Source organism: Malus sylvestris, chromosome 2, assembly GCF_916048215.2.
Source record: "Malus sylvestris chromosome 2, drMalSylv7.2, whole genome shotgun sequence".
NCBI lineage: Eukaryota > Viridiplantae > Streptophyta > Magnoliopsida > Rosales > Rosaceae > Malus > Malus sylvestris.
This window is the reverse complement of record NC_062261.1, coordinates 17,015,717-17,042,229: the sequence shown is the minus strand read 5'-3', so window position 1 is coordinate 17,042,229 and position 26,513 is coordinate 17,015,717. Positions and strand designations below refer to the sequence as shown.

The following is a 26,513-nucleotide window of genomic DNA, read 5'->3' as shown; positions in this document are numbered from 1 at the left end:
GATTGAAGTTTTGCGTATCATCTTTCGTTTTTTCTGTTCAGAAAAACTAATTAGCTAAGTTTAGATGATTTGTGAATCCGAAGAAAGTTCAACTAGAGCTTGGTTGTATGTAAACGCTGTAATAAATGTCGATTTAGTCCTTGAATTATTCAAAAGTAAATATTAGGTCGATTAGTTATCTTAAACACTTTAAAAGATGTCAATTTCATCTATACTTTTATATTTGAAGCAATTATATATATTTGTCAATTTAAGTCATACACAGGACACCCTTTAGAGGAAATATCATCAGTTTCTCATCCATAAGCTCTTAACATTACCTCTAGGTTGTGGATTTAACTGGCAATTTGCTACTTAGTACTAGGGTCTAGTTTTCCGAATAAATTGTTGTTTTAGTCCCCAAATTATTCAAAGTAAAAATTAGGTCGTTAAACTATTTTTCTTAAACACTTTAAAAGTTGCCAATTTCATCTCTCTACTTTTATATTTGAAGTAATTATATATATATATTTGTCAATTTAAGTCGTACACAGATATCCTTTAGAAAAAATATCGTCATTTTCTCATCGTAAGCTCTTAACGTTACCTCTAGGTTGCGGATCTAACTGCCAATTTGCTACTTAGTATTACGGTCTAGTGGTATTCTTCTTCATTTATAAATAAGAGGCATGAGGTTTGATTCTCTCCAAAAGCGAATTTGAACCACATTATTGCTAGTCTATTGTGAGGCTAAGCCCATCTCCACCCCTCCCCCTTAGTGTAGATATTGTTCAAAAATTAAAAAAGGAAAAAAACCAATTTACCCTCCAAATGTAACTTCATACATTATCTCTACTAATTAATAAAACACTCATTGTTAACCAAAACCCTATATAATTACCAGTTTAACCCTCTAATTAAAACAAAACATGAATAAGAAATATGGGGCAGAAATGTAATTTCACACAACCAAATTTTGCTTTTTTTTTTCAAAACCTCTCATACATGTAATCCTAACATATCTCTAATTTAAAAAAAGTAAAAAATTAAAAAATACTTTCCACTCCCACATTCTCTCACTCTCTTCCTCTCTCCTTCTATTTCAAAAACAAAATAAAAAAGATTTCTCACACATTTTGTGTGTGCCCATATGCTAGTTTTTTTAGAAAGATAAGTCCTTAAACTCATTGAAAACTGAAAATCTATCCCCTAAAATGTACCATGTGCAATTCACATGACTTAAATTGAAAGAAAATTAAAAAGAATAACTTTGAATCTAAAAGTATAGATGAGCCATTTAGTACTATGGTCTAGTGGTATTTCTCTTCACTTGTAAGGAAGAGGTCTTACGTTCGATTCTCGCCAAAAGCGAATTTGAATCACATCATTGCTAGCCCATTATGAGTCTAAGCCCACCCCCTCCCCCTCGTGTAGATAATATCGTTTGTTTTTAAAAAATATGGATGAAACTAGCAGTTTATAATGAATTTGATGACTTATTTTACTGAATATCATATTTTACGTACTTAATTTTCCCACGCTTAGGGATTAAATCAGCACATCCTTTTTTTACTTCGCACACAACCTTTTAATTTTGGTTTTCCGACCGGATGAATTGAAGAAGATCAAAGATAGAAATTAACAGATGTGTGTAAGAAGTAAAAATTTCAGTTTTTTTTTTTTTCACTTTTTATTAAATTTTAAACCATGTTTGGTAACTACATTTTTTTAGTTTCCAAAATTTATCCTTTAATTTTTCTTTCTTTTTTTTTTTTTTTTTTTTTTTGAAAATTGAAAGCAGTTGCAAAACAAGTTTTCATGTTTTCTAAAATGAAACTGAAAAATAAAAAATAAAAACTAAATAGTTAATAGTTATCAAACGACCCCTTAGTTACCAAGAATATAAGAAATTTTAGTAGAGTAAGTGCATTGCAGAGATCACAATTCTACGCTCTTTATATTGATGGAGTGTGTGAACTGAAGACCACAACTCCACATTTGCGCATCTTGTGAACAAAATGGATGGAACTCGTCCGCGCTAGCAGCACAAGTTACCAATACCACCACCATAAGACAAAACATCATGATCACTGATTTCTCACTTTCAACTGGGTTGGCGTTACTTACGGCGTACAGCGCCTAAAAGTCGTGCCCTTGAATCCTTCTTACATCGGTCTCACTGCCACTGGTGTCATCATTCCTCCTCACCTAGGGTATCTAACAGGTAGCATACCCAGAGAAATAGGCAACTTAACAATGGTGAAGGGGATATACCTTGACTACAACAATTTCGAAGGCATACTATATGACTTAGGTTTTGTTACTTTATTTATACGAGCCTCTTTTTAGGAGGGATCTTGTTTTACTTTAACAAAATTGAGATGAGAGGACTATCGTAGGGATCGTATATTTACCGTGAAAGACCCTCGTATTCTGGAGAAAAAAGAGGCCCTATATAGTGAGTACATGGTCCTTATAATGTTATTCCATTTTTGCCACAGTTCAATGGCATTCGTACCAAGAAGCTGCTCCTATATATGTATACATGATTTTAACAATATATATGTACGGGTTCATTTTATAGAACTTCCGAATGAGATAAGCTGTTTAGGTCAGCTGGAGGAGTAGTTTGTGCAGCATGAGTGGTAGTCTTCTGGACAATATATGTGAGCATCTTTCAAGTATTTGATGATTTCATTGACTCGAAACTAGCTTGACCGTCTGATTCCCTCCAAACTGTGGCAATGCAAAGACCTTCGTCAATTCTCATTAGGGCTTTCTTTTTTTATTTTTTAGTTCTATTGAAGTTACAAAGGTAATGCAAACACGTTGAAACTGTGATAGGTACAATACCGGATGAGATTAGTGATCTTCCAAAGTTAGAGACATTGGTATTGGAGTATAATAAACACAATGGTGTCATCCCATCCAAACTCTTCAATAACTCCTTGATCAGAGAAATAGGGCTTTGTTTTAATCAACTCTTAGTCTCAGGTAGCCTCCCTGCAAACATAGGTCTTAAGGTTCCTAACCTAGAACTCCTTTATGTAGCCAGAAATAACCTCGTGGCCGGAGTACTCCCTAACCTATCCTATGCTTCCAAGCTCACGGAGCTGGACATTGTGATGTAAAACCGAGCAATATACTACTAGATGATGATATGGTTGCACATGTTGCTGATTTTGGCATTGCAATACTCATTGGCGATGGAGATTCGATGACGGAAACCATGACCCTAGGCACGATTGGGTATATGGCTCCAGGTGATGTAGTTTTCAATTTTGCATATGCTCTTAATTATGACTTGTAATTTTCTTTTTATCATATATAACTATATAGAAAACTAGATTAACATCCTTTCACAAAATTCATTTTTAAAAAAAACCGAGTGTAAGATCTAATATTTAATTTTGATCCTTTGACTTTATATTCAACTCAGCAACTTTCCATATAGGAGTTAAATAGTCAATTAATTAAAAGAATTATTTTTGTTTGTTCCTAAATCGCCCTTTTCCTATGATTTAGCTAATAAATATTGACTATTAGGCCTTTGAGCTTTCATGTTTATTTTGAAATCAATAAAAACAAATATTTTTACTAAATGTCTATACGGGTTGCACAATCAGATCTCATTTATGAAGAGGAACATGTCCAACTCACATACACACTTCTCCTTTATATTATCTCTTATCTCTCTCAATTGTATATTCTCATGATTCGTATGTTTCTTGCATTATGGAAAAGCTAAGGCTAGCAAATCTATTTTTTACTTATGAATTGTGTTTATTCGTGTATGATAATTTTTTGTCTATGGAGATTGACAAGTACGTATTTTTAAATCTATGATTTGTGTACTGATATGAAGATACATGGAGTAAAGTTTGCATACCGAAATTACGTACCTATGTTTATGCCCTTATACTTCCGTACCTATGTCTATGCAGTTATACTTCCGTACCTATGTTTATGCCCTTATATTCTGTACCTATGCCTATGCACTTATACTTCCGTACCTATGCCTATGCACTTATACTTCCGTACCTATGCCTATGCACTTATACGCTTATACTTCCGTACCTACGCCTATGCACTTATACTTCCGTACCTATGCCTTTGCACTTATACTTCCGTACCCATGTATAGCACTTTGTTAATGTACTTAAAATTTTTGTGGGTGTTCTTCTTTTTTCTTATGGAGATGGGAATTGTGTTAGTGATGATGTTTTGCTTTTCTTTTTTAATGTATTTTTGTCATATCTTTCACTATTATGTTCACAATTAATCAATATAAAAAATTTCATTTATTTTCTTGCACCTATTAGTACTTTCCAAAAATTTTAAAATTTTAGAATTTTGATTTAAGTGTATAAATGGGAGATTTGAGTGTGAAAGTCAATTTCCAATTTTTAGCCTTAATTATTAATTGAATATGTGGATGGCAAGTTTGTAAATAGTATATGTGATAAAGGCAATTAAATATGACATGGTGTTAAGATTTAAAATAGGGACTTAAATTGGATAGAGAAAACCATGCCGGTTATAATCTAAAAGTAATCTTATTTAGGTCCTAAAATCTAAAAGCCCCATAACTATATTCACATACGAATTTTGCAGAGTTTGGAATGGAAGGAATTGTTTTGACGAGAGGGGATGCGTACAGTTTTGGTATTGTACAGATGGAGACATTCACACAAAAGAAGCCAACAGATGAGATGTTTGTTGGGGTAATGAATTTAAAGCAACGGATTGTAGATTCATTGTTTCCAAATATTGCAATAGATGAAGTTGTGGATGCCGATATCCTTGGGATGGAGGAGGATCGCGATTTCACGAGCAGGAGGGATTGCTTTTCATCGTTATGAGATTAGCTTTAGCCTTTTCTGCCATAAGGGGCTAAAATTGTGTTTGGTAAATGAAAAAAGCGTTTTTTTTTTTTGTCAAAATCATGGGTTCAAAACAGCAGAAAACATAAGCAACCCTACCCCTGCTTATGAAAACAACGCTTTTTTTGTTTTTTTTCACAGCACAATAACCTCAAACTAGTCCTTAGTTCTTTTTGTTCTTCTCTTTATCTTTGGATTCACTTTCTTATTGTTGTTTTCAATCTGCAAAGACTGCATTAATTTCTTAGTGACGAATGTGACAACGTTCCTAAAATCGAAATGGTGTACCTGGATTTGTCAAGGAAATAAGACCAGTTGTACCAAAGTTGCAATTCCAATTATTCTTCCCATCTTTTGGTAGTAAAGCATTCAGTTTCTACTGCCAACCAAATCCATTTCAAAAATTTACACTTACAGGTCTAGAACACAGGCCATGGGAATACAAAGTTATTTCAGTCAATATATCAGGAAGTTGCAAACTTCTACACATGCCCTTGACAAAAAATTCTAGGGCATTGATATTGTTCAGTAAAATTTACTGGTTAAGTTGGGTTTTTCAAGTGCTTCGCCAATTTGTGCTCATCTTTCTAACAAAAGGAACGAAGTTAATCCAACTTTCGGCCCTAAAGATCTTATCATTCATTCTGAAATATGTAAATGATCTTACAGCTTCGGCCTGGGAATGGTAACAATTAGCATGTATTTGCCATAAACCAACCTGCAAGAGAAAAGCAGATGCGTGAATACACAGGACAGAATGTGCAAAAAAAAAAAAAATTGGTTAACTATTAAAAGCTATCAGAAGTTGTGTTTCTATCTAGTTATAAGACATTTGCAATATCCAAAATATTTCCAATAGAAATAAATGGTAGCTGAAATTTGCTTTTGTTCTAGAGCAAAAGATGAATTTACCTTGTCAAATAGTTCATTGTTATTTCTCCCGATCAAATGTACCCTTTTCTTTGAAACAGTCCATATATGGTCATGGGCGGAGCTATGAAGAGACCAGAATGGTCCTGGGCCTACCCTGAATTTATTTTTATTTTTTTTTTCTCACAAAAAACTAGAGTTATTCCTTTGATTTTCAAAGATTTTTCACGGAATTAGGGCTCCAACTAGAATATTTTCCTTACTTCTTTCATTGGGTTCGATTTGATGTTGTGACTCCCATGCAATTAACCAGCATCACTGTGAGTTTTGTGGGACTTAGGTGATCAGAAGAGGGAGAGAGAGAAAGTAGGCGAGATAACTAATTTTTACTTTTATATTTGCTTTATTCTCCTCCTCCTTCCTTCCTCCGCTCCCCACTTACATACAAGGACTTTAAATTGTATCTAAGTCATGATACTGGGCATGGGTATTGAGTTGAGGAAAATGATGACAAGAAAGACGTCACACCAAACCAAAATAACGGTGGTCGTAGCTTAGGACACGACGGACCTTTATATTTCTTATGGTAGGAGAGCATTTTAGGGTGAGATTTTTAGACCCCTCCTGAGCTAAAATTCTGGCTCCGCCACTGTATATGGTGTAAACAGAATCATGTTAGACTAATATTCGATAAACATTTAACAGAAGAAACCAATTGACTGATATAGAATTAAGATAGCAGCAAGCCACCACTACCACCACCTACTTCCGTAAATGGACAGGCCAATCTACAGTAGATACTGATATACAGTATGGTGATACAATATCAATTGTATTCCAAATTTAAACAAAACATAAAATGATTATTGGTGAACTTGTCATATGTTTCATTTTTAATATCCGCACAAAACAACCAAATTAAAACTAAAGATTTACCTCATAATGAACTATAAAATACTAAAAGAAACCTCAAAAACTGATTAATAATGCCCAATATCTGTAATACTAAAAATGCTCATATGGGCCCGTTCCAAGTCCATGTTGAACCTGCAGACCCTAGTCCTACCTAACTTTAAGGCTTGAATTATGCAAAATAAAATCTCTAAAGTAAGTTAAGAAAAAGTACCAACAAAGCAACAAGCTAAGGAAGTATTATTAATCAACAGGCCCCGTACCTGTTGGAGTAACCTTATGGGCTGCAAAGATAGGATGTCGGGTTATCACAATCCGTCATTTCTAAGCAACTGCAATAAGATATATAGTATGTGAGCATGGTAGATTAGATATATTTGAAATCAAGTGAATGTCTAAGAAACCCTAATTATCAGGTTGGACAAAACAAAATTCCAGTCAGAACCTTAAAACTTAGAATCTTACGAAACATGCAAAGCAGCTCCATGACGAGACAAAATCGAAGCAACAGGACCATAACCATCTCTAAGAGCAGTGTTGTAGAGAGTCTATGGAAAGTCTCACTTATGAGAGATTGTCTCCTTAACATTTCTCAAGAAGTATTAAGCCAATTGGTTCGCATTACATATTAAATTCGTCAACTCAAGGGGTTAATTTATTGGAAAGTGAACAAACATTTGGAATTTTAATCTGAATTTCAACTCCTACACATATGTTTGTTTGGTTTATCGACACTATTTTAGTGTACTCTTTGACATGAAAGCTAAAAATATGCCGCAGCCTCAAGTGGTAAATAGATTAAACGAAGAGAAAAATTAATTTGTTAAAAAAGTGTCGTGGAATATCTTCTATTATTATTAAGGAAAACTAATGAAAAGGGGCTTGAAAACTTTGAGTTTTAATGATAAGGACAAAATAAAGGGTAAAGTGAATAGTACCAGGATTGACTTTTTAGTGTAAAAATGTGGTTTTTCGTTAAAGTGAACAGTACCGAGTGTTTTTCGTTAAAGTTCCCTTATTATTAATTGGTCAATTGATTTTCAATTTGATTTTTTCCTATTCTACTAAATGTTCAAATATAAACTACATATTATATAGAACCTGGTTGTCAACTAAAACTCCAGAAAATTACCATTCTAATCCTCTTATCAAAATTGAATGGAAATAAAAGTTATAGCAATTCAGTAATTACATGAACACAAATTTTACCATTCTTTACTTGAACCTCACAATCATGTAATAATAATAATAGGCCCTATTTTTCATTCTGTATGTTGTTTTCTGTGTTGTGCTATGATATTGACGGAATGTTATCTTTGTCTGTTATCCTAGCGCGAAAGTAGTAGTTGCTTTAACACTATTAAAGTGTCATGGGATGCACTAGTAACTGAGGGCCATCAGGATCATGGCCCTTTACAATTGACAAAGCATTCCGCTTGTGTCGGTAAGGAACATTCGCTACGTTAGCTTTTGTCAGCTTAGTGGAGAGGAGAGATGGTCTTGTTTATACTTGAACTCTTCTTAACTGGCCAGTGAGTTTCCGCTGATCAAAACAATTTTCAGGGAATTAAAGAAGACAGATGATCTTGCAGACTGGTTGGATTCCGCATATAGCTATTTCGCAATGGTATCATCATCACCACTGGCAGTGACTCTACGGCTATTCAACAAATTATTCGGTCTTGTTGGAATATAATTATATGATATAGCATGGTTTCACAATATAGGTAATCATATGTGAAGGTACACCACAATATTGGTGTACTAATATACATATGATTATAGTGAAATAAGTTAATTAATTAATAAAGAAAATAATATAATTATTTAATTATTTATTTATTTATTTATAAAGGATATGAATAGTTGTATTTCAACGTGAAAAGTTGTAACTTCCCCTGAAGAATACAACTCCTCCAGAAAAGTTATTTCTATCTCTATATATTTGTCGAGTCCATTTATGTCAAATTCATTCAATTCTATACTCACTCTTTGTTCATACTTTCACACCATATTGTGATCGATAATCTAAGCAACATCCATTTCCAATCCTTTGAACTACTCCAATTTGCCCAGCTTTATCTGAGGAGATCTCAAACTACATTTGAGACTTTCTCTTCGCCAAGTAACGAATCCAACAACTTTCTTACTAAGTTTCAACTTGAGAAGAAATTAGGGAAGAGGATGTTGGTGGATAAGGAAAGTATTGAACCGATTTTGATCGAAAGTTCAGAATCGACATCTAAGAATTTTCTTACAGAACCCAAAACTCACAAAAATACCTAAACATTCAAACATTATAACCTATTTGAAATCCCATCCTACAACCTATTTGAATCCAGGCCTAAGTCAAACCAACAATTCGAACTATACTCACCCACCTTCGTTTGACAGAGAACATAAACAATAAAAAATTTCAGCATTCAAATTCATCAAGTTTACTACCAGAATATAATTACCATTATCAGAATATGAACAAATTACATCTAGAGTGTTTATTCAGTCCTATTAGAACCTTCGAAAACCATTGCAGTCGGCATTGATGGCTACAAAGCCGAATTTGCACAAGAAAATTCAGACCCACAAAAACATCCTATTGAACTTACCCGTGCTGAAGAGATTTGATCAACAAGCCCAGAAGACTTACATGCACCATCACAATTGATTCTTAGTCCTTCACTAACTACTGCAAATCCGAGATTGAACCTGTGATTTTCATGCCTGCCTTTGCCGTAGTCTCGCCTTCCACCATGGTCACACCTTGCTCCATGGTCTAGGCCTTTCGCTTTAGCCAGGCAGCCTCATGGAAAAAACACCCAGAAACTGCACCATCGCAGACAGCCACATCCCTTGGAGACTGCACCACTGTGGTCTCATACTCCAGCCGTGTTCTCACGGCCTCGCTATGACACATATCGCAAGCAACATCGTTGTCCTCCAAGGAGAATTGTCTCCGCCATTCGTGGATATTGACCAAGGTGTGGACCAAATTCCTTTTAAATGGATAAAAGTGATAAAAAAAGAAGTCATTTTTGTGAAATTTTCCAACGGGCATCTTTTCCCAAAAGAAAAGAAGTAGAATTTCTTGGATTTAGGGACTTTGCACGTGAGGCAAAGTGTGAATAAAAAGGTCAATCTTGCAAGAAGTCCAGCAAGTTCAATCCCTAGGTCTTTTGAAGTGGGCTCCTCTTCTAGCAGGCCCAATTTGAGAAGCCCTCAACACCTTTTCCTACAATCTTGGCTACTTCGTTCAATTCAAACACATTCACAAAGATCAAAAGTGGAAGTAAAGGTTTGATTTTAGAGATCCAAGAGTTACAGTGCTTAATCATTTGGATCAGTATAATACCCGTTACGATTTTATATATCCTAATTTGGCACAAAGAGAAATCTCAACTGCAAGAAATTTAAGGGGACCAAGGCCACTAAGAATTGAAAGAAAATCCACTAGATAGGAAGATACTGCTTTTGTGCAAGAAAATAGAGAAAGAATTGATCACGCCTAGTCAAGTAAACAAGCAAGAAATCCACAAGCCTTTTATCAACGTGATTGCTTGAACAAATAATCTTCTTTCACTGATTGGACAAAGCCTCTGTGAGTGCGTGTGGTATCTGCTACTAAAAATAAATAAGTATCTATCTTTTAATTTTTTTTAGTCTTTAATTTATTAAGAACATTTAGTATTTATGGCTTGTAATAATTAAAAGTTCACTAGTAGTATTTGTATTTGTATTTAAGTTTGTATTAAGTATTGTGTTTGCTTTGTAATTTTTTGAGCAATGGCAACTAAATCTTCCAAATCCGAATTTTTTAAAATAGAGAGGTTGAATAGAATTTTACGGGGTAATTTTCCATTGTATTACTTTCTTGAAATATATACATATACAATCCTTGTTCTATAAGGAAACACTAATCAATAAAGGACACAACAATAAATCCATCCTAATAAAGGACTCCTAGTATTTACAATATATTTACATACTTATTTAAATAACTCACGTTTACACTCCCCCTCAAGTTGGTGCATATATATCATACATGCCCAACTTGTCAAGTGAGTTACCAAACTTTCGACTACATACTACATGAGTAAGAACATCTGCAAGTTGCTCATCTGAATCCACAAACGGTATTGATACAATCTTCTTTTCAAGCTTCTCTTTGATAAAATTACGATCAACCTCTACATGCTTCGTTCTATCATGTTGTACTAGAGTATCAGCTATGTCTCTTGTTGACTTGTTATCACAAAACAACTTCATGGTATCTTTCGGTTTAAACCCAAGTCCCCAAAGAAGTTTTCGTAGCCAAAGGATTTTACAGATTCCTTGAGCCATACCTCTATATTCGGCCTCAGCTGAAGATCGTGACACCAACTTTTGTTTTTTACTTCACCATGTCACCAAATTCCCACTAATAAAGGTAAAATACCCAGAAGTAGACCATCTATCAGTTACATCACCCGCCCAATCCGCATCAGTAAACCCTTCAATCCTTAAATGCCCATTTTTTCTATACAAGACTCATTTTCCAGGTGCTGACTTTAAGTATGCTAAGATACGAATAACAGTAGCCATATGATCCACACTCGGTGAATGCATAAAGTGACTCACAACACTCACAGCATAGGCAATATTAGGACGAGTATGAGCCAAATAAATCAGTCTCCCTACAAGTCTCTGATATCTACCCTTATCAACCTGTTTCTGCTTCGGATCCAAACACAAATGATGTTTCCCAACAATAGGAGTCTCTACCGGTGTAACATACTAGTTTCTTTTAATAAATTTAGTACATACTTACGTTGAGACAAGAAGATACCTTTCGACGAGCGAGAACTTCAACTCCCAAAAAATACTTCAAATGCCCTAAGTCCTTCATCTCGAATTCGGCTGCAAATTTCCTTGCAACTTGGACATCTCATCAACATCGTCTCATGTTATAATCATGTCATCTACATAGATAATCAAGGCTGTTACTTTATTTTGTCTACGCTTCACAAATAAAGTATGATCAGAATGACTCTGACAATATCTATTCTTTTTCATGACTTGAGTAAATCTACCGAGCCATGCACGAGGCGATTGCTTAAGTCCATAGAGTGACTTACACACCGACATACTTCAGTGTTCCTACCATTGCTATATCCAGGAGGAAAATTCATATACACTTCTTCCTCCAAATTCCCATGGAGAAATGCATTCTTCACATCAAATTGTTTTAATGGCCAGTCCATGTTTGCAACTAAAGAGATAAGAACACGTACCGTATTCATCTTGGCAACTGGGGAGAAAGTCTCCCGGTAATCTACCCCATATGTTTGAGTATATCCTTTAGCCACCAACCTTGCTTTGTATCTATCTACTGTTCCATCAACTTTATATTTAACTGTAAATACCCACCGGCATCCCACTGTCTTCTTCCCTGCGGGTAGCATCATCACCTCCCAAGTATTATTTCTCTACAATGCCAACATTTCCTCATCCATTGCGTTTGCCCACTTTGGATCTTTTAGAGCTTCTTCCACTCGAGTTGGTACCTGGATAGAGTCCATATTACTTACCAACGTATGACGCTCTAATGCAAGCTTATTACATGATACATGGTTGGCTATCGGATACTTCACATTTCCTTCAGGAGAAAACCTATCAGGAGGCACACATCGATTTTGTCTTGGTGGCAATTTATAAGTACTCACTATATTACTTGGATTAGTTACACAATCAATTACGATACTTGCCACAGGCATATTCAGAGATGACGTATTGGGCGGCACTTCGGAACTAGAGAGAGAAGGTGTATCAAGCTCGGCAATGAGGGGTGTACTGGGCTCGGCACAAGGCTGTTCAACAACAGGGTTGTCATCTGCAGTAGCTAGTCGAAACTCTCCTAGTATAGGCTCGGTCAAAACTTGTCGAACATGATCAATATCAGCTACGACATCAACAGTTCCAAGTTCTACACGCTGTTCAACAACCATATCTCCCTCTAGATCCAACCAACTCAAATTACCATCAGTGGTATCCCCTTAGTGATATGAAGTTGAAGGTACGAAAGTGTAGAAATATTCCGTTTCAGATAAGGTCACATCCATGGTTACATACATATGCCGGGTCTGAGGATGGTAACACTTATACCCTTTTTGGAGAGACAAGAAACCCACAAAGACACACCGTAGTGCACACGGATCCAATTTACTACGATGTATTTTCTGAATATGAACACAAGCCACCCAACCAAACACTCAAGGAGTAAGAGTATTACTTGACACCACGGAAGCATGTTGAGTGAAGACCTGAAGAGGTGTTTGAAATCCAACCACCCGAGAGGGCATACGATTAATGACATACACGACATAAGTAACAGCTTCAAGCCAAAAACGTTGAGGAACCGAGGCCCCAATGAGCAAGACACGAGTTGTCTCTAAAATGTGGTTATTTTTACGCTCTGCAACCCTATTTTGTTGTGGGGTATGTGGACACGTGGTTTCATGGAGAATTTCTTGACCACAGAGAAACTCTGACAACTCAAAATTAATGTATTCTCCTCCATTATTAGAACGTAGAACTTTAATAACGAAAGAATATTACGCCGGAACCATCTGAGCAAAGGACCGAAATATAGCACCAACATCACTTTTATTTTTCAACACATAAAGCCATGTTATACGAGTGCAATCATCAACAAATGTAACAAACCACCAAAGTCCAGAAGAAGTAACAACTGGAGAAGGCCCCCAAACATTGGAATGCACAAGATCAAATGGAAAAGGTCTTTTACTCATACTAGGAGGAAACGAAGCACGATGGCTTTTAGCAAGAATACATACTTCACAATGTAAGGTTGATTCATTTATTCCACTAAATAAACTAGGCAACATACGCCTTAAATAGCTAAAGGATGCATGGCCTAATCGACGATGCAATAACCATACTTCTTGTAAATTACTATCACGGAGCACTCGGACTGCATGAGCTCTGTCAGGAAAGACATCATCCACATAGTACAACCTTTCTCTCCTAATGCCACGCTCAATTATCTCCTTGGTCTGAATATCCTGAAGTAGACAAAAGGACGGATACATTATAACAACACGATCCAATTGTTCGATAATATATGGTATGGAAAGTAAATGATGTGATAAAGATGGAACAAGCAAACATCAGTGTAAAATGAGAGAGGTCATGAGATACACGGTACCAGCACCAACAACAGATGCATGGGTACCATCAGCAGTCGCAATATATTCCTTGTGAGATGTTGTCATATATTGAAACACATTCTTATCGTATGTCATATGATCCGTTGCACCAAAATCCAGAATCCAACCTATATGATGCTCAGGGTCGGAGGCCAAAAGAACATGCCCTACAATACCTACAGTGGAGGATGGGTCACCATGGGTAGAACGAGTCAACAAAGTTTGACTCGGGTCATTGGAGGTAGTCTCGGCCTCCTTAGCTTTCAGTTGAGCAGTATCTAGGGAGACACAGCCTCCATTATTTCCCAAACTCCCACGCTCCTTTGCACGTAGCTTCTTCTTCAATTTTGGGAACCAATCAGATACCCCATGCTTGGCAAAACACGTATCCTCAGTATGATGAATTTGTCCACAAAAAGTACACTTCAAATCATCTTTCTTTTCTCGGGTAAAGGGATGAGATTTTAAAGATTGATTAAAACGATTACAAGAACGAAAGGCAATAGTAGGCCGAGAGACCATGGCCATGGACGGCAGCCTTCCTTGGTTGTTACTCTCATCCATCATGGTGGCATGTCTTTGTGCTTCACACCAAACAACATAAAACACTTCCTCAACAAATGGTAAGGGTTAAGTACGTAGAATATCACTACGTACTTTATGAAAGATATCATCCAAACCCTCCAAAAAGGCATACACACGATCAATTTGAATCTCTTCTTGAAGGGTCTTGAGATCCATTGCACACTCCATCTTAATTGGTCTCCTTTGATCTAACTCCTACCAAATAGACTTGAGATCAGCGTACACACCAACTGGACGGCCCTTTTGACGGAGTCTAAAATATTTAACCTTTAATTCATTAATTTGAGAAATATTCGAACCATCATAATAGGTCTAAGCCACCTCTTCCCAAACTTCTTTAGCAGTACGTAGGTGAATAAAAAATCTCATGATAGTAGGTTCCATGGAATTGATCAACCACCTTTTTACGATTGCATTCCTTGTCTCCCACATCTCATACTCAACACTATTCTCAACAAGTTCCTTGGTACTCCCTGTCACAAAGCCCTTCATATCGCGTCCAGCGTGCTTCTCCAAAACTTTGGACCAAAGAGGATAATTTGATCCATTCAGCTTCACTGTGTTTGGTACAGCAGACGTATCGTTCTGAATAACAACAGGATTCAATATTGGTTTATTGGTTGGTGTACGAGAGCTACCCTCCAATTTCAAAACCGCACTATCTTCCAAAGAGGTCATCCTATCTTACGGTGCACAGCTCTTGATGCAGCAATCCACATGGTTCTGGATGTAGTAATCCACATAGCATAGCCAAATCACACACGGTGCAGCCTGACTTATTGCTGCAAGAATGCAAAAATATGTTGAGAACAGCATAACAATACTCGACCTCGCACAACAGAACAACACCATAATACTCCTACTCACACACGGCACTATCACACACACACACACACACCCTGACGTTCTGTAAGGGAATTTGCAAAAAAGAAACAATCGGCCGTGAACAGCAGCGGAAAAATATTCTAAGGTTACGGCAACCTAGGCTTTGATACCAAATAGAATTTCATGGGGTAATTTTCCATTGTATTACTTTCTTGAAATATATACATATACAATCCTTGTTCTATAAGGAAACATTAATCAATAAAGGACACAACAATAAATCCTTCCTAATAAAGGACTCCTAGTATTTACAATATATTTACATACTTATTTAAATAACTCACGTTTATAGGTTGAACAACGTTAATCATCGAATATGGAAGTGTAGGATCACTTATCTTTTAACCCATGACAATACTTTGTACACTATTAAGGACAAGAGACCCCTTGGGCCCTCTCAAGTTTATATTAAATGGGTGGAAGATATTGAGTTGGCTAAGGCCACAATTCTCAATTACATGGAAGATAAATTAATACCTCTCTATGAAGAATATGATTCGTCCAAAGAAATCATGGTTGTACTTGAAAAGAAGTTTGGCCGTAAATCCCAAACATAGATTCAATTATTGCTTGAGAAATACAATGGGACAAAAAAGGGAGGAAACTGATTCTATGGTCGATCATATTACTAAAATAGAGTTAATGGCAAAAGACTTAGTCAATGCTAGCCATCCAGTTTTCGATAAAATGCAAGTTAGTATTCTTCTTGGTAGCATCCCAAATTCTTGGGAAAATATAGTACTTCCATGACTTAGTGTCTAGTGGAATTAACAATGGATATGTTGCCTGCAATGTTGGCTATAGAAGAATTTCGTTAAAATTATAGGAAAAAGGAAATTGGACAAGGCAGAGCCAACCTCCTCATAGCGGAAGATTCTCAGAAAAAACAAGCAACACATGCACAAGCCACATAGTAGTTGATAGGAATTTACCACTTGCAAAAGTAGGGATAAAAACATTTTAAAATTCTTGAAAGAGTACAAGGTTATCATAGTATAGCAATTCAAGCAAGGTCGTTTCCACAGGGATTGATTGAATAATTTGTATTTAAACTAATTCTTAATTAACTATTTAAAACAAAGTTTCGAAAATGTTGATTTTATGACCTAGAATATTAAAAACGAATTTTAGATTAAAACAATTAAAGAAACCAATCTAAAAGGGAACAATCTTAGAAAATAAGGAAGGACACTAGGGCTCCGCCATCACCTTAACAATCTTATGTAGTTTTACTAATTATTTATGAATTACACATGCAACTTTGAAGGTTAGGTTTTCCTTATGCATATTCTACTTGTGGCATTCAAGGTAGAACGTATATCAAACATGCAATCCGTCTGTGACATTCAAATCAAATATAAACATGCATGACTCATTACGCTTTGTGAAAACTCTTTGAAAACCCATGCAACCCCTAAGACGTTGCATTCGCCCTAGATGAACTTACAACTATCAATCACAAGAAGCAATACTCAATCCTCTGGTGGCATTCTGACCGAATTGCATCTTATTACTTATCTAAACATCCTAATGGTAGCTAAGCATTAAGATATAGAGACAATGGTAGCTAAGCATTAAGATATAGAGACACTTTAAACATAGTGATTAATAATTCAAAGTATGCATGCATAATATCATAAGCAATTAAAAAAAAACTACATATTCATGTTAAGGCTCAAGGCATCGCCTGGCAAACGGAAATTAGTTACAAACAACCATAAAACAAAAGGAATTATATTGAAATAGAAAAGGATAGAAAACACCTTGATATACAAATCGTCAAAGCCTAGCTAAGTTCTTCAAATTGATGCCTTCGTTCTCCCCTCCCCAATGGCTAAATAGCCTTATTAATACTACTACAAAATAAAATCCTACCTAGAAAATGTCTTCTAAAAACTAGAAAACATAATAGAATAAGATAACTAGGAAATAAAAGGTTTCCTATTTCAACTAAAATTCGGACTTCTTAGAAAATCAGACTTTTGACCGACCAAATCAACTTTGATTTGGTCCCAAAAGGTCACTTTTGAAAGCTGAAGTTGTCCCCAACTAATCCTCAAAAGGAATCTTCCTCAAAATATACCATCTTGACCTCCAAAATGTCCAAAACCTGAAAAAATGTCAATCTGGGAAAGTTGTTCCCTAATTCTTTATTTCATTGCCACGATCAAACAGCTTAGTAGAAAAATCTAAAATTTTGACACAATCATCTTGAAAGACTTGTCACTATAGATGCAAGTGCCCAAAACGACGCAAGAACAACAAAAATTCTAAAGAACTGATTTTGACTGTCTCTGAAGCACTCATTGCTGAAGATCAAGGACAATGATAGATAGACTCATGAGCAACTTGTCATGTATACAAAGACAAAAGTTGCTTCATCAACTTCAAGGAGAAAGCACTATGAGAACACTGTCTCTACATAGGCAACAATACTTATGTCGATGTTTTGGGTAAGGAGATTGCAAGATCAACAATAGTAAATCTATCATTGTGCTTAAAATGTTCTATTTGCACCAAATATTAGGAGGAATCTTGTCTCTATCTTTGTCCTAGAAAAGAAAGGTGTTGAAACAAGATTCATGAATGGTGTTGTTACTGTTGGGAAAAATGGCTATATTTATGTAAGGGGAATAAGAGTTGGTGATATGTACTCAGTTTGCCTGAACATCTAATAAAGGAGGTTAGTTGATCATTTTTTCACAGAACAGACGCATAATAGGTAGTAGCCTATTATACTTTGTGATTGAAGTTTGCTTCGAGACCAAATAATTTACCATTATTCTCTTGTGATGCAAAGGCACCATGTCCTATATACCAAAGCCTTTTCAAAATTACAAAGGAAATGATCTTGAAAATTATTAATCTAGGAAAGGAGAATTCGAAGGTGCATACAAGTTCCTTAGTTCCCCTACCCAAGGGCTCCTTTGATTTAATAATAATATAGGAGGTTCAGTCATTGTTCTAATCTCTGTTTTGATGATTAACTATTCAGTCTGTTCGGATGATTTCTTCAGTGAATTTTTTTTTTCTTTTCCAATAACAGTGATTGCGAATCATTGTCTGTAGAAAGCGATTGCAATTTATATCTTATTTTAGGAATTAAGGCCATAAATTTTTAGTAAAGACTGCTCTGCTTTTTGTTAGATATGCATGAATACTTTGGAGTTCTAACCTAATGTGTTCCTGTTTCTCTTTTAATATTTTCTTTTAGGGCTGTGGTACTTTGAATATTTGTTTAGTAGAATTTTCTGCGATGGTTTTTGCTTTGCGGTAAATCAAAATACTCATTTGGCTCTTCTTGTAGGTTTGCAGAAAGATTGATGGTTGTCCGGATAGGACTAGCACACTAGAGCACGTATTTGAAGGAATAAGCATATTCTACAGTTACATTGGACAAGCTGAACGGTTTGAGCTGGAGGATACTTCCGATGTTGGTACAGATGGTTGGAATTGGTAGGTCTATCAGCGTTACAGTAATATTAGTTTCGTTTTCAGATCAACATAATGGTTGAAATTAGGTAATCATAAAAAAATACACAGGCTTGCACAGAAATGTTTATGCCAATGTCTAGTAACCGGGGTGCAAACATGTTTTCAACTTATGATTTTATTCTCTCTTCTTTTGAGGAGGAATGCTGGAAGAATTATAATGTGAAACCAAGGCCCAGGTGGTTCACAAAATAATTTGTCGGACAAGTAAGAAAATGTTTCATTTCGAATTTGTTTATCCTTTCCTCTTCAAAGTATGTTAACATCTGATCATTTCATTATTACGTTACTCGTCATGCCAGTCTTTAATCTATATGGTTTACACCAGTGCTATGTACTTATCTGCTATCTGAAGAATGTGGATTGTTGCATGTTCCGTAACTTCTTAAATAGGCGATTTTCTTTTCTTTGAAAGTGTTTATAGTTTGATACTGATACTCTTGTCAATTCAATTTGAAGGATATTATGGCCACCTTGAAAGCATTGGGAAGAGACATCATTTTCTCCAATGGCTTATTGGATTCTTGGAGTGGTGGTAGGTAACTGTTTGTTTTAAATATGATTTGGCAATTATAGCTGTCTAACATTAATTATTTGAGTTCTTTTTTTTTTTTGGACAAACTAAGATACTTTTCCATTTAACAAAGAGACTAATACAAAGAAAAGAGAGTCCAACAGACATCTCACAACCGAAATACAATCCCTAACAGGAAAAAATAAATACAACACAAAGCCGAAAAGGCATAGCTAAATGACAACAGAAAATCCTAATAATAAAGAGGAAACCAGCAGCCACCACCAAATTTGACGCACCTCCATCAGAAGGCCACCACCACCAAAAATCAAACCAAAAACAGCAACCGGATCAAAGGAAAATGGGGGTGAGCGAGCCACCAGTGATGTGAACGCTCCCATAATCCTACCAAATAGTGCAAAAAGCACCTTAACAACTACCCAAAACCCAAGCACTTCACCGTGGAGAAGCACTCGGGGCTGAGAAGCAGGGGTTGGTAGTTGTGGACTCACAACGAAAGGAAACATCGGAGCAGGAAGGTGTCTACAGGTTCCGATCTGAGACAAGCTCAGAGAATTGAGACAAAGCTCAAACGAACTGAGACAAAGCTCAAAGAGAGCCAAAAATGAAAATAGAAAAAAGCACCGTAGGAAAAAAAACAGAGGAGGGAAGGCGTGATAGGGGAAGAGGGAGAACTTGAGGGTATGGGTAGTGGGTTGGGTTGCAGCAGGAGGAGAAAAGGGCGGAGGGGAAAGGAGGATGACCAGAGGGCGAGGGAAATGAGTTAGAGAGGAGAAGAAAATGGGGAGCAACAAGGGAAAGCCGGCTGACACTAGTAAAAAAAACACTTTGTGCGACATACGTACATTGGTGCTCAAAGTCAAAAATCGTTGCGCAAGGGTTTGTGCGACACAATCTTTGTTGCGCACTAGTCGTCGCGCCAAGGCAGTGACGCTAGGGTTTGCGCGACAAAGAAATAACATGAGTTGCACAAAGCCACTTTGCACGACGCACATCCTACGTCGCGCAAAGCCACTTTGCGCGACGCACGTCCTACATCGTGCAAAGTGGCTTTGTGCGACATAGGATATGCGTCACGCAAAGTGGATTTGCATGACATAGGACGTGCGTCGCGCAAACCCTTTTTTTTTGTTTTGGTCAAAAATATTTTTTTTTTAATTTTTGATAAATATTGTAATTAAATTCTAAAGAATAATTAATTAACCAAGCAAAAGTATTTAATTATAAAATATATGAAAATGTACACACAAGATGTCCAAACAAAAAAGAAAAAACTAAAGTAGTCTCCTACGAAACTACATCAAGATTTCTTGCAAGAGACGAATAAAATAACTTTGCAGCTCTGATTCTCGAAAGTACGTCAAGATTTCTTGCCAATCTGGAGGATTCTGCAAAAGGGTCAAAGATATATAGTCTTTAACAAGAACTAACACATCAACTAAACTTAAGAAAAGTTATCATATACTTAGCAGAAAAGAAAACTATAAGTAAAGAGTATTACATTGAAATGACCCAAATTTGGTTTCGAACTGGCCGACAAATTTTTTAGGGCAGTTGACTTCCCAATGCCATTAGTTCTGGCCAAACCAAGAACTTCCCCTGGCCTAGGGACCGATAACCTGTAAATTGAAATTATGTAGGATTTAGATTCTTTCTACCATCTTAAAACACTAAAACATGAAATTGATCGAAGGTCTCGACAAAGTTATAAGGAACCGACTGAGACTGACCTGTGTACTTTAAAAATGGTTAGGCCTGTAACGGTGTGTTGTTTCTTTGTCCAATGCCTTCGGCAAGTTGATGATTTGAATTGCTTTAAACGGGCATTTCTACATCATCACATGATAAGCCAGAGTCAAAAGAATGTCTCTTCAACACAATCAGAGAAGATGAATAAAAAAGAGGAAACTTCAACCAAACCAAATACAATCATACATACATGAACACAGATACCACAACTGGTGCACAACTCTTCGGAGATTGAAGCGCTCTAGGACGTTGGTGTAACGTCAATACACTTTTCACCTGCAAATTTGAGGTATACGAAAAATGAACTCCCATTTCAAGATGCTAGTTTGCTGGTCTGTTACTCTCCCTTTCACCTTGTACCTAAATGACCCCATACTGTGCTCTATCGAAGGCAGCACAAATCGGGAATCCCAAAACTACATAACTCTTGACCTTTAACCAGTTAAAACCAACAATTGAAAGCCCAATTTTTTTTCTGTTCTAATATTAATAACAGAGATGCAAAATCGTAGAAAATTTATGCTAAAACATTATTTCTTATCCATGTTGTATCAAAGAGATCAACAGAACCTTGTTTGAAGGATTCACTTAACCGATGACTTAAATTAAGACAGCGAAGAAGACAACCTGAAAGCAATAACCTATACTGGAAGATAAAATCACCTTCTGGATCTTCCCACAAAGCAATGAACCAACACACCACCACCAGATCTTGTAGCTACGTCAATATAATCGATGCACTCATCAAAGTCCTGTAGATGAATAGAAAATGATAAGTCCTCATAATGGGGTTATTTAAATGTGTGTATTATGCAATTACAATGTAGAACCTAAGCCATAAACGCATAATGAGTTCCGAACATCAAACAGTTAAAGCATTTCCGTTGTGGCACCAAAATCAGAAACCAAATAACTACATTCTTGCATCTTTGAATTAAAAAGTTGGTAGATTTAATGAGTCAATACAACTATTGTTTTATCCAAAGAAGACAAACTATCAAAGTTAATGATACATTCAGAAATTAACTACAACTGCAAGCCTGCAACACTTAATAAGCAAAGCAGAACATAACCTATTCACTACAAGACTTGTATCAATTGCACATACAAAAAAACATGAGCCACTACCAAAGATGCAAACCACAACGCCAAGTAGAAACATGGATTCTTGTATGTACCCGTCAATCATAGCAAAGAAGCTGTCTTTCTTTATCAGCACTACCGGGTCAGATTTGTCTTGAGACCAAACCCCATCCAAGGAAAACAAGTCCCATAATTCACACGCAATAACTCTATTTACGGCGCAAATAAGATGTCCAATTACGCAACCAAATACCACAATTCAGGTCATTTCAGCACAACATTACATTATGAACCCATCACAATTTAATGGAAACCCTGAATGAGTGCAAAAACATCAAACAGTTCAAGCGCAACCCATGGAATACAACCATACCAAAGAAGCCGTCTTTCTTTATCACTACTACCGATTTAGATTTTTCCCAAAACGAAAACCCATCTACGGAAAACAGGACACATAATTCACACACAATAACTCAATTTGCGGCGCAAACAAGATGAGCAATTAAGCACCCAAACACCGCAATTCGGGTAACTTCAGCAACATTATGAACCCATCACAATTGAATGACAACCCCCAATGAATGCAAAACATCAAACAGTTAAAGCGCATCCCAATTCAATACCCAAATCATAAATCAACCCAAAAATTGCTTCTGTTATGAAACTTTTCAGTAAATTTTATTAATAATCTCAGCTACAATTTCCAATTCAATGTGCAGCAAGAATGTCCGTACTAAACAGATCGGTGCACAGTGAGGTGAGGGATGAGAAGGAAGTGAGGGATGAGGGGTGAGTCACTTGTCTGATGTGGGAGGAGAAGAGAAATCGGCGAGGAGGGTGAGGTCAAGAGAGAGTGACTAAGTGAGGGTGAGGTCGAGGAAAGGTCGATGAGAGGTCGAGAGAGAGTGCCTGAGTGAGGGTGAGGACACGGAGGAGTGAGGTCGAGGCGAGGTCGATGAGAGGTCGAGAGAGAGTCTGAGATTAGCGAGAGGGAAGAGAGAGGTCTATGGGAAAGAAAGAGTTGGGTCCAAAGTTGGAATATTGAAAAAAAAACCGCCTATTTTTCATTATTGAACCGCCAAAATTATCAAAACTGGCGCTATGTAGGTATACAATTGGAGGTCACGCAAAGTGGTTTTGCGCGACGACCACATTAAGGCGTCGCGCAAGGTAATTCTTTTTTTAATTATTATAAAAATTACTGAAAAATGTGACTTTCCTCCTTTCAAATTCAATTTTTTTTTTACATAAACCCCACAATAATATATTTTTCTAACAAAAACCCACAATAATTTTTTTACATATATATATATATATATTATTCAATTTCTTAAGTGTTATAAGTACAAAATAAATAAATTAAAATCTATTTAGTAAATATATATACCATTCGTCCTTGATGGGAAAACACAATGTACAAAACTAGTTTCAAAGATCCAACCATCAAACTTGTTTGTATATACTTCGAGATCGCATATGCCCAAAAAAAAAAAAAACAACCATGCAGAGATCAAGTAACGGGACAAAACTTTTCGACGGTTATAAACGAAAAATCATGATTTAACGGTTATTTTAACTCCGATTTTGATGATTTTTTACAGCTACACTCCTTGAGCCTATATGAATACAACGAATTGATTTGATCGTCAATTGAAAATATTTACACAAGTGGATACTACAAAATGTTATGTTAAACTTAATGATAGTATAAATAAACTCTAAGTGTTAAGGAATCTATCGTTTTTATGGGATACACATTGTACGAAACTAGTTTCAAAGATCCAACCGTCAAACTTGTTTGTATATGCTTTGAGATCGCATACACCAAAAATTGAAAAAAAACAAATATGCAGAGATCAAATAACGGGACAAAACTTTTCGACGGTTATAAACGAAAAATCACGATTTAACGGTTATTTTAACTTCGATTTTGATGATTTTTTTACAGCTATACTCCTTGAACTTATATGAATAAAACGAACAGATTCGATCGTCAATTTAAAATATTTACACAAGTGGATACCACACAAATCTTATGTTATACTTGATGAAAGTATAAATAAACTCTAAGTGTTAGGGAATCTATCGTTTTGATGAGATATGCATTGTACGAAACTAATTTCAACGATCCAACCGTCAAACTTGCTTATATATATTTTGAGATCGCATACGCAAAAAATCGCAAAAAACAAACATTCAGATATCAAGTAACGAGACAAACCTTTTGGATGACTATAAACGAAAAGTCACGATTTAACGGTTCTTTTAACTCCGATTGTCAATTTAAAATATTTACACAAGTGGATACCACAAAATCTTATGTTATACTTAATAAAAGTATAAATAAACTCCAAGTGTTAGTGAATCTATTGTTTTGATGGGATATGCATTGTATGAAACTAGTTTCAACGATCCAATCGTCAAACTTGTTTGTTTATATATGCTTTGAGATCACATACGTTAAAAATCGCAAAAAAAAAAAACATTCAGAAATCAAGTAACAAGACAAACATTTTCGACGACTATAAACAAAAAAATCATGATTTAATGGTTATTTTAACTCCGATTTTGATGATTTTTTATAGCTACACTCTTTAAATTTATATGAATACAATGAACTAATTCGATCGTCAATTTAAAACATTTACACAAGTGGATACCACAAAAGAAAAAGGCAATGCAAGAATCCCAAAAGAAAAGCAAAAGGAAAAAAAAAATCAGCTTTGCGCAACGTACGTGCAACTGCGTCGCGCAAAGTTTTTTTTTTTTTTTTGTTTTTTGCTCTTTTGCTTATGAGTACAAAATAAATAAATTAAAATCTACTTTGTAAATATATATACCATTGAACTTGATGGAAAACACATTATACGAAATTAGTTCAACGATCTAACCGTCAAACATTCAGAGATTATGTAATGGGACAAACCCTTTGGATAGCTATAAACGAAAAATCACGATTTAACGGTTATTTTAACTCTGTTTTTGATGATTTTTTACAGCCACACTCTTTAAACCTATATAAATACAATGAACTAATTCGATTGTTAATTTAAAACATTTACATAAGTGGATGCCACAAAAGAAAAAGGCAATGCAAGAACCCCAAAAGAAAAGCAAAAGGGCAAAAAAAGAGAAAAAAAAAAGAAAAAACACTTTGCACGACGTAGGTGTTGCGTCGCGCAAAACAACTTTGCGCGACGCAGGTTCACCTACGTCGTGCAAAGTTGTTTTTTGTTTTTTGCTCTTTTGCTTATGAGTACAAAATAAATAAATTAAAATCTACTTAGTAAATATATATACCATTGAACTTGATGAGAAACACATTATACGAAATTAGTTCAACGATCTAACTGTCAAACATTCAGAGATTATGTAATGAGACAAACCTTTTGGACGACTATAAACGAAAAAACACGATTTAATGGTTATTTTAACTTTAATTTTGATGATTTTTTATAGCTACACTCTTATATGAATACAATGAATTAATTCGATCGTCAATTTAAAACATTTACACAAGTGGATACAACAAAAGAAAAAGGCAATGTAAGAACCTCAAAAGAAAAGCAAAAGGGCAATAAATAAATAAATAAACTTTGCACGACGTAGGTGATGCGTCGCGCAAAACAACTTTGCGCGACGCAGGTTCACCTACGTCGTGCAAAGTTGTTTTTTTTTTTTTTTTCTCTTTTGCTTATGGGTACAAAATAAATAAATTAAAATATACTTATATATATACCATTGAACTTGATAAGAAACACATTATACGAAATTAGTTTCAACGATCTAACCATCAAACATTCAGAGATTATGTAACATGACAAACCTTTTGGACGGCTATAAACGAAAGATCACGATTTAACGATTATTTTAACTCTGATTTTGATGATTTTTTACAGCTACACTCTTTAAACCTATATGAATACAATGAACTAATTCGATCGTCAATTTAAAATATTTACACAAGTGGATACCACAAAAGAAAAAGGCAAGAACCCCAAAAGAAAAGCAAAAGGGCAAAAAAAAAAACTTTGTGCGACGTAGGTGCATCTACGTCACGCAAAACCGTTTTGCGCGATGCCAGACTTCGTCGCGCAAAGTCCTTTTGCGTGACATTTTGTGTTTTGCGTCGCGCAAACATACTTTGCGCGACAAAATTGGCTCCGTTGCGCAAGTTGTCGTCGCGCAAACATGTTTTTCTACTTGTGCGACTTCAACTAGAGGAAGGAGTCGGTGGTGAAGGCTGGGAATTTGGGGGGGATCCTACGAGAGAGAAAAGCAGGAGTGGCTAGGGTTTCCGATATGTGGGCTTTTTCGGTTTTAATTTTTGTTACTTAA

The 26,513-nt window shown here is 35.8% G+C and overlaps 1 protein-coding gene and 2 long non-coding RNA genes across 5 annotated transcripts; 1 reads left to right on the top strand and 2 right to left on the bottom strand.

Annotated features, from left to right (window-relative positions):
- The first annotated feature begins 3,139 nt into the window (after window positions 1-3,139).
- Window positions 3,140-4,877, top strand: LOC126601741 (receptor-like serine/threonine-protein kinase At1g78530). The gene is made up of 2 exons (XM_050268504.1): window positions 3,140-3,242; window positions 4,594-4,877. The coding sequence occupies exons 1-2, from the start codon at window positions 3,140-3,142 to the stop codon at window positions 4,839-4,841; spliced, it is 351 nt and encodes a 116-aa protein (XP_050124461.1). The 3' UTR covers window positions 4,842-4,877.
- Window positions 4,878-5,177: 300 nt separating this feature from the next.
- LOC126586465 (uncharacterized) lies at window positions 5,178-6,900 on the bottom strand. Of its 2 annotated transcripts, none has more exons than XR_007610807.1 (2): window positions 5,775-6,900; window positions 5,178-5,580 (listed from the first exon to the last, which is right to left on the bottom strand). It is a non-coding gene; the product is annotated as an uncharacterized LOC126586465 (long non-coding RNA). The 2 variants fall into 2 exon arrangements; XR_007610806.1 differs by having other exon boundaries at window positions 6,303-6,900.
- A 13,642-nt stretch (window positions 6,901-20,542) lies between these two features.
- LOC126582065 (uncharacterized) lies at window positions 20,543-23,225 on the bottom strand. 2 transcript variants are annotated; one of them, XR_007609262.1, is made up of 6 exons: window positions 22,221-23,225; window positions 21,756-21,844; window positions 21,283-21,368; window positions 21,074-21,172; window positions 20,845-20,962; window positions 20,543-20,731 (listed from the first exon to the last, which is right to left on the bottom strand). It is a non-coding gene; the product is annotated as an uncharacterized LOC126582065 (long non-coding RNA). The 2 variants fall into 2 exon arrangements; XR_007609260.1 differs by having other exon boundaries at window positions 22,271-23,223.
- Window positions 23,226-26,513: the final 3,288 nt, after the last annotated feature.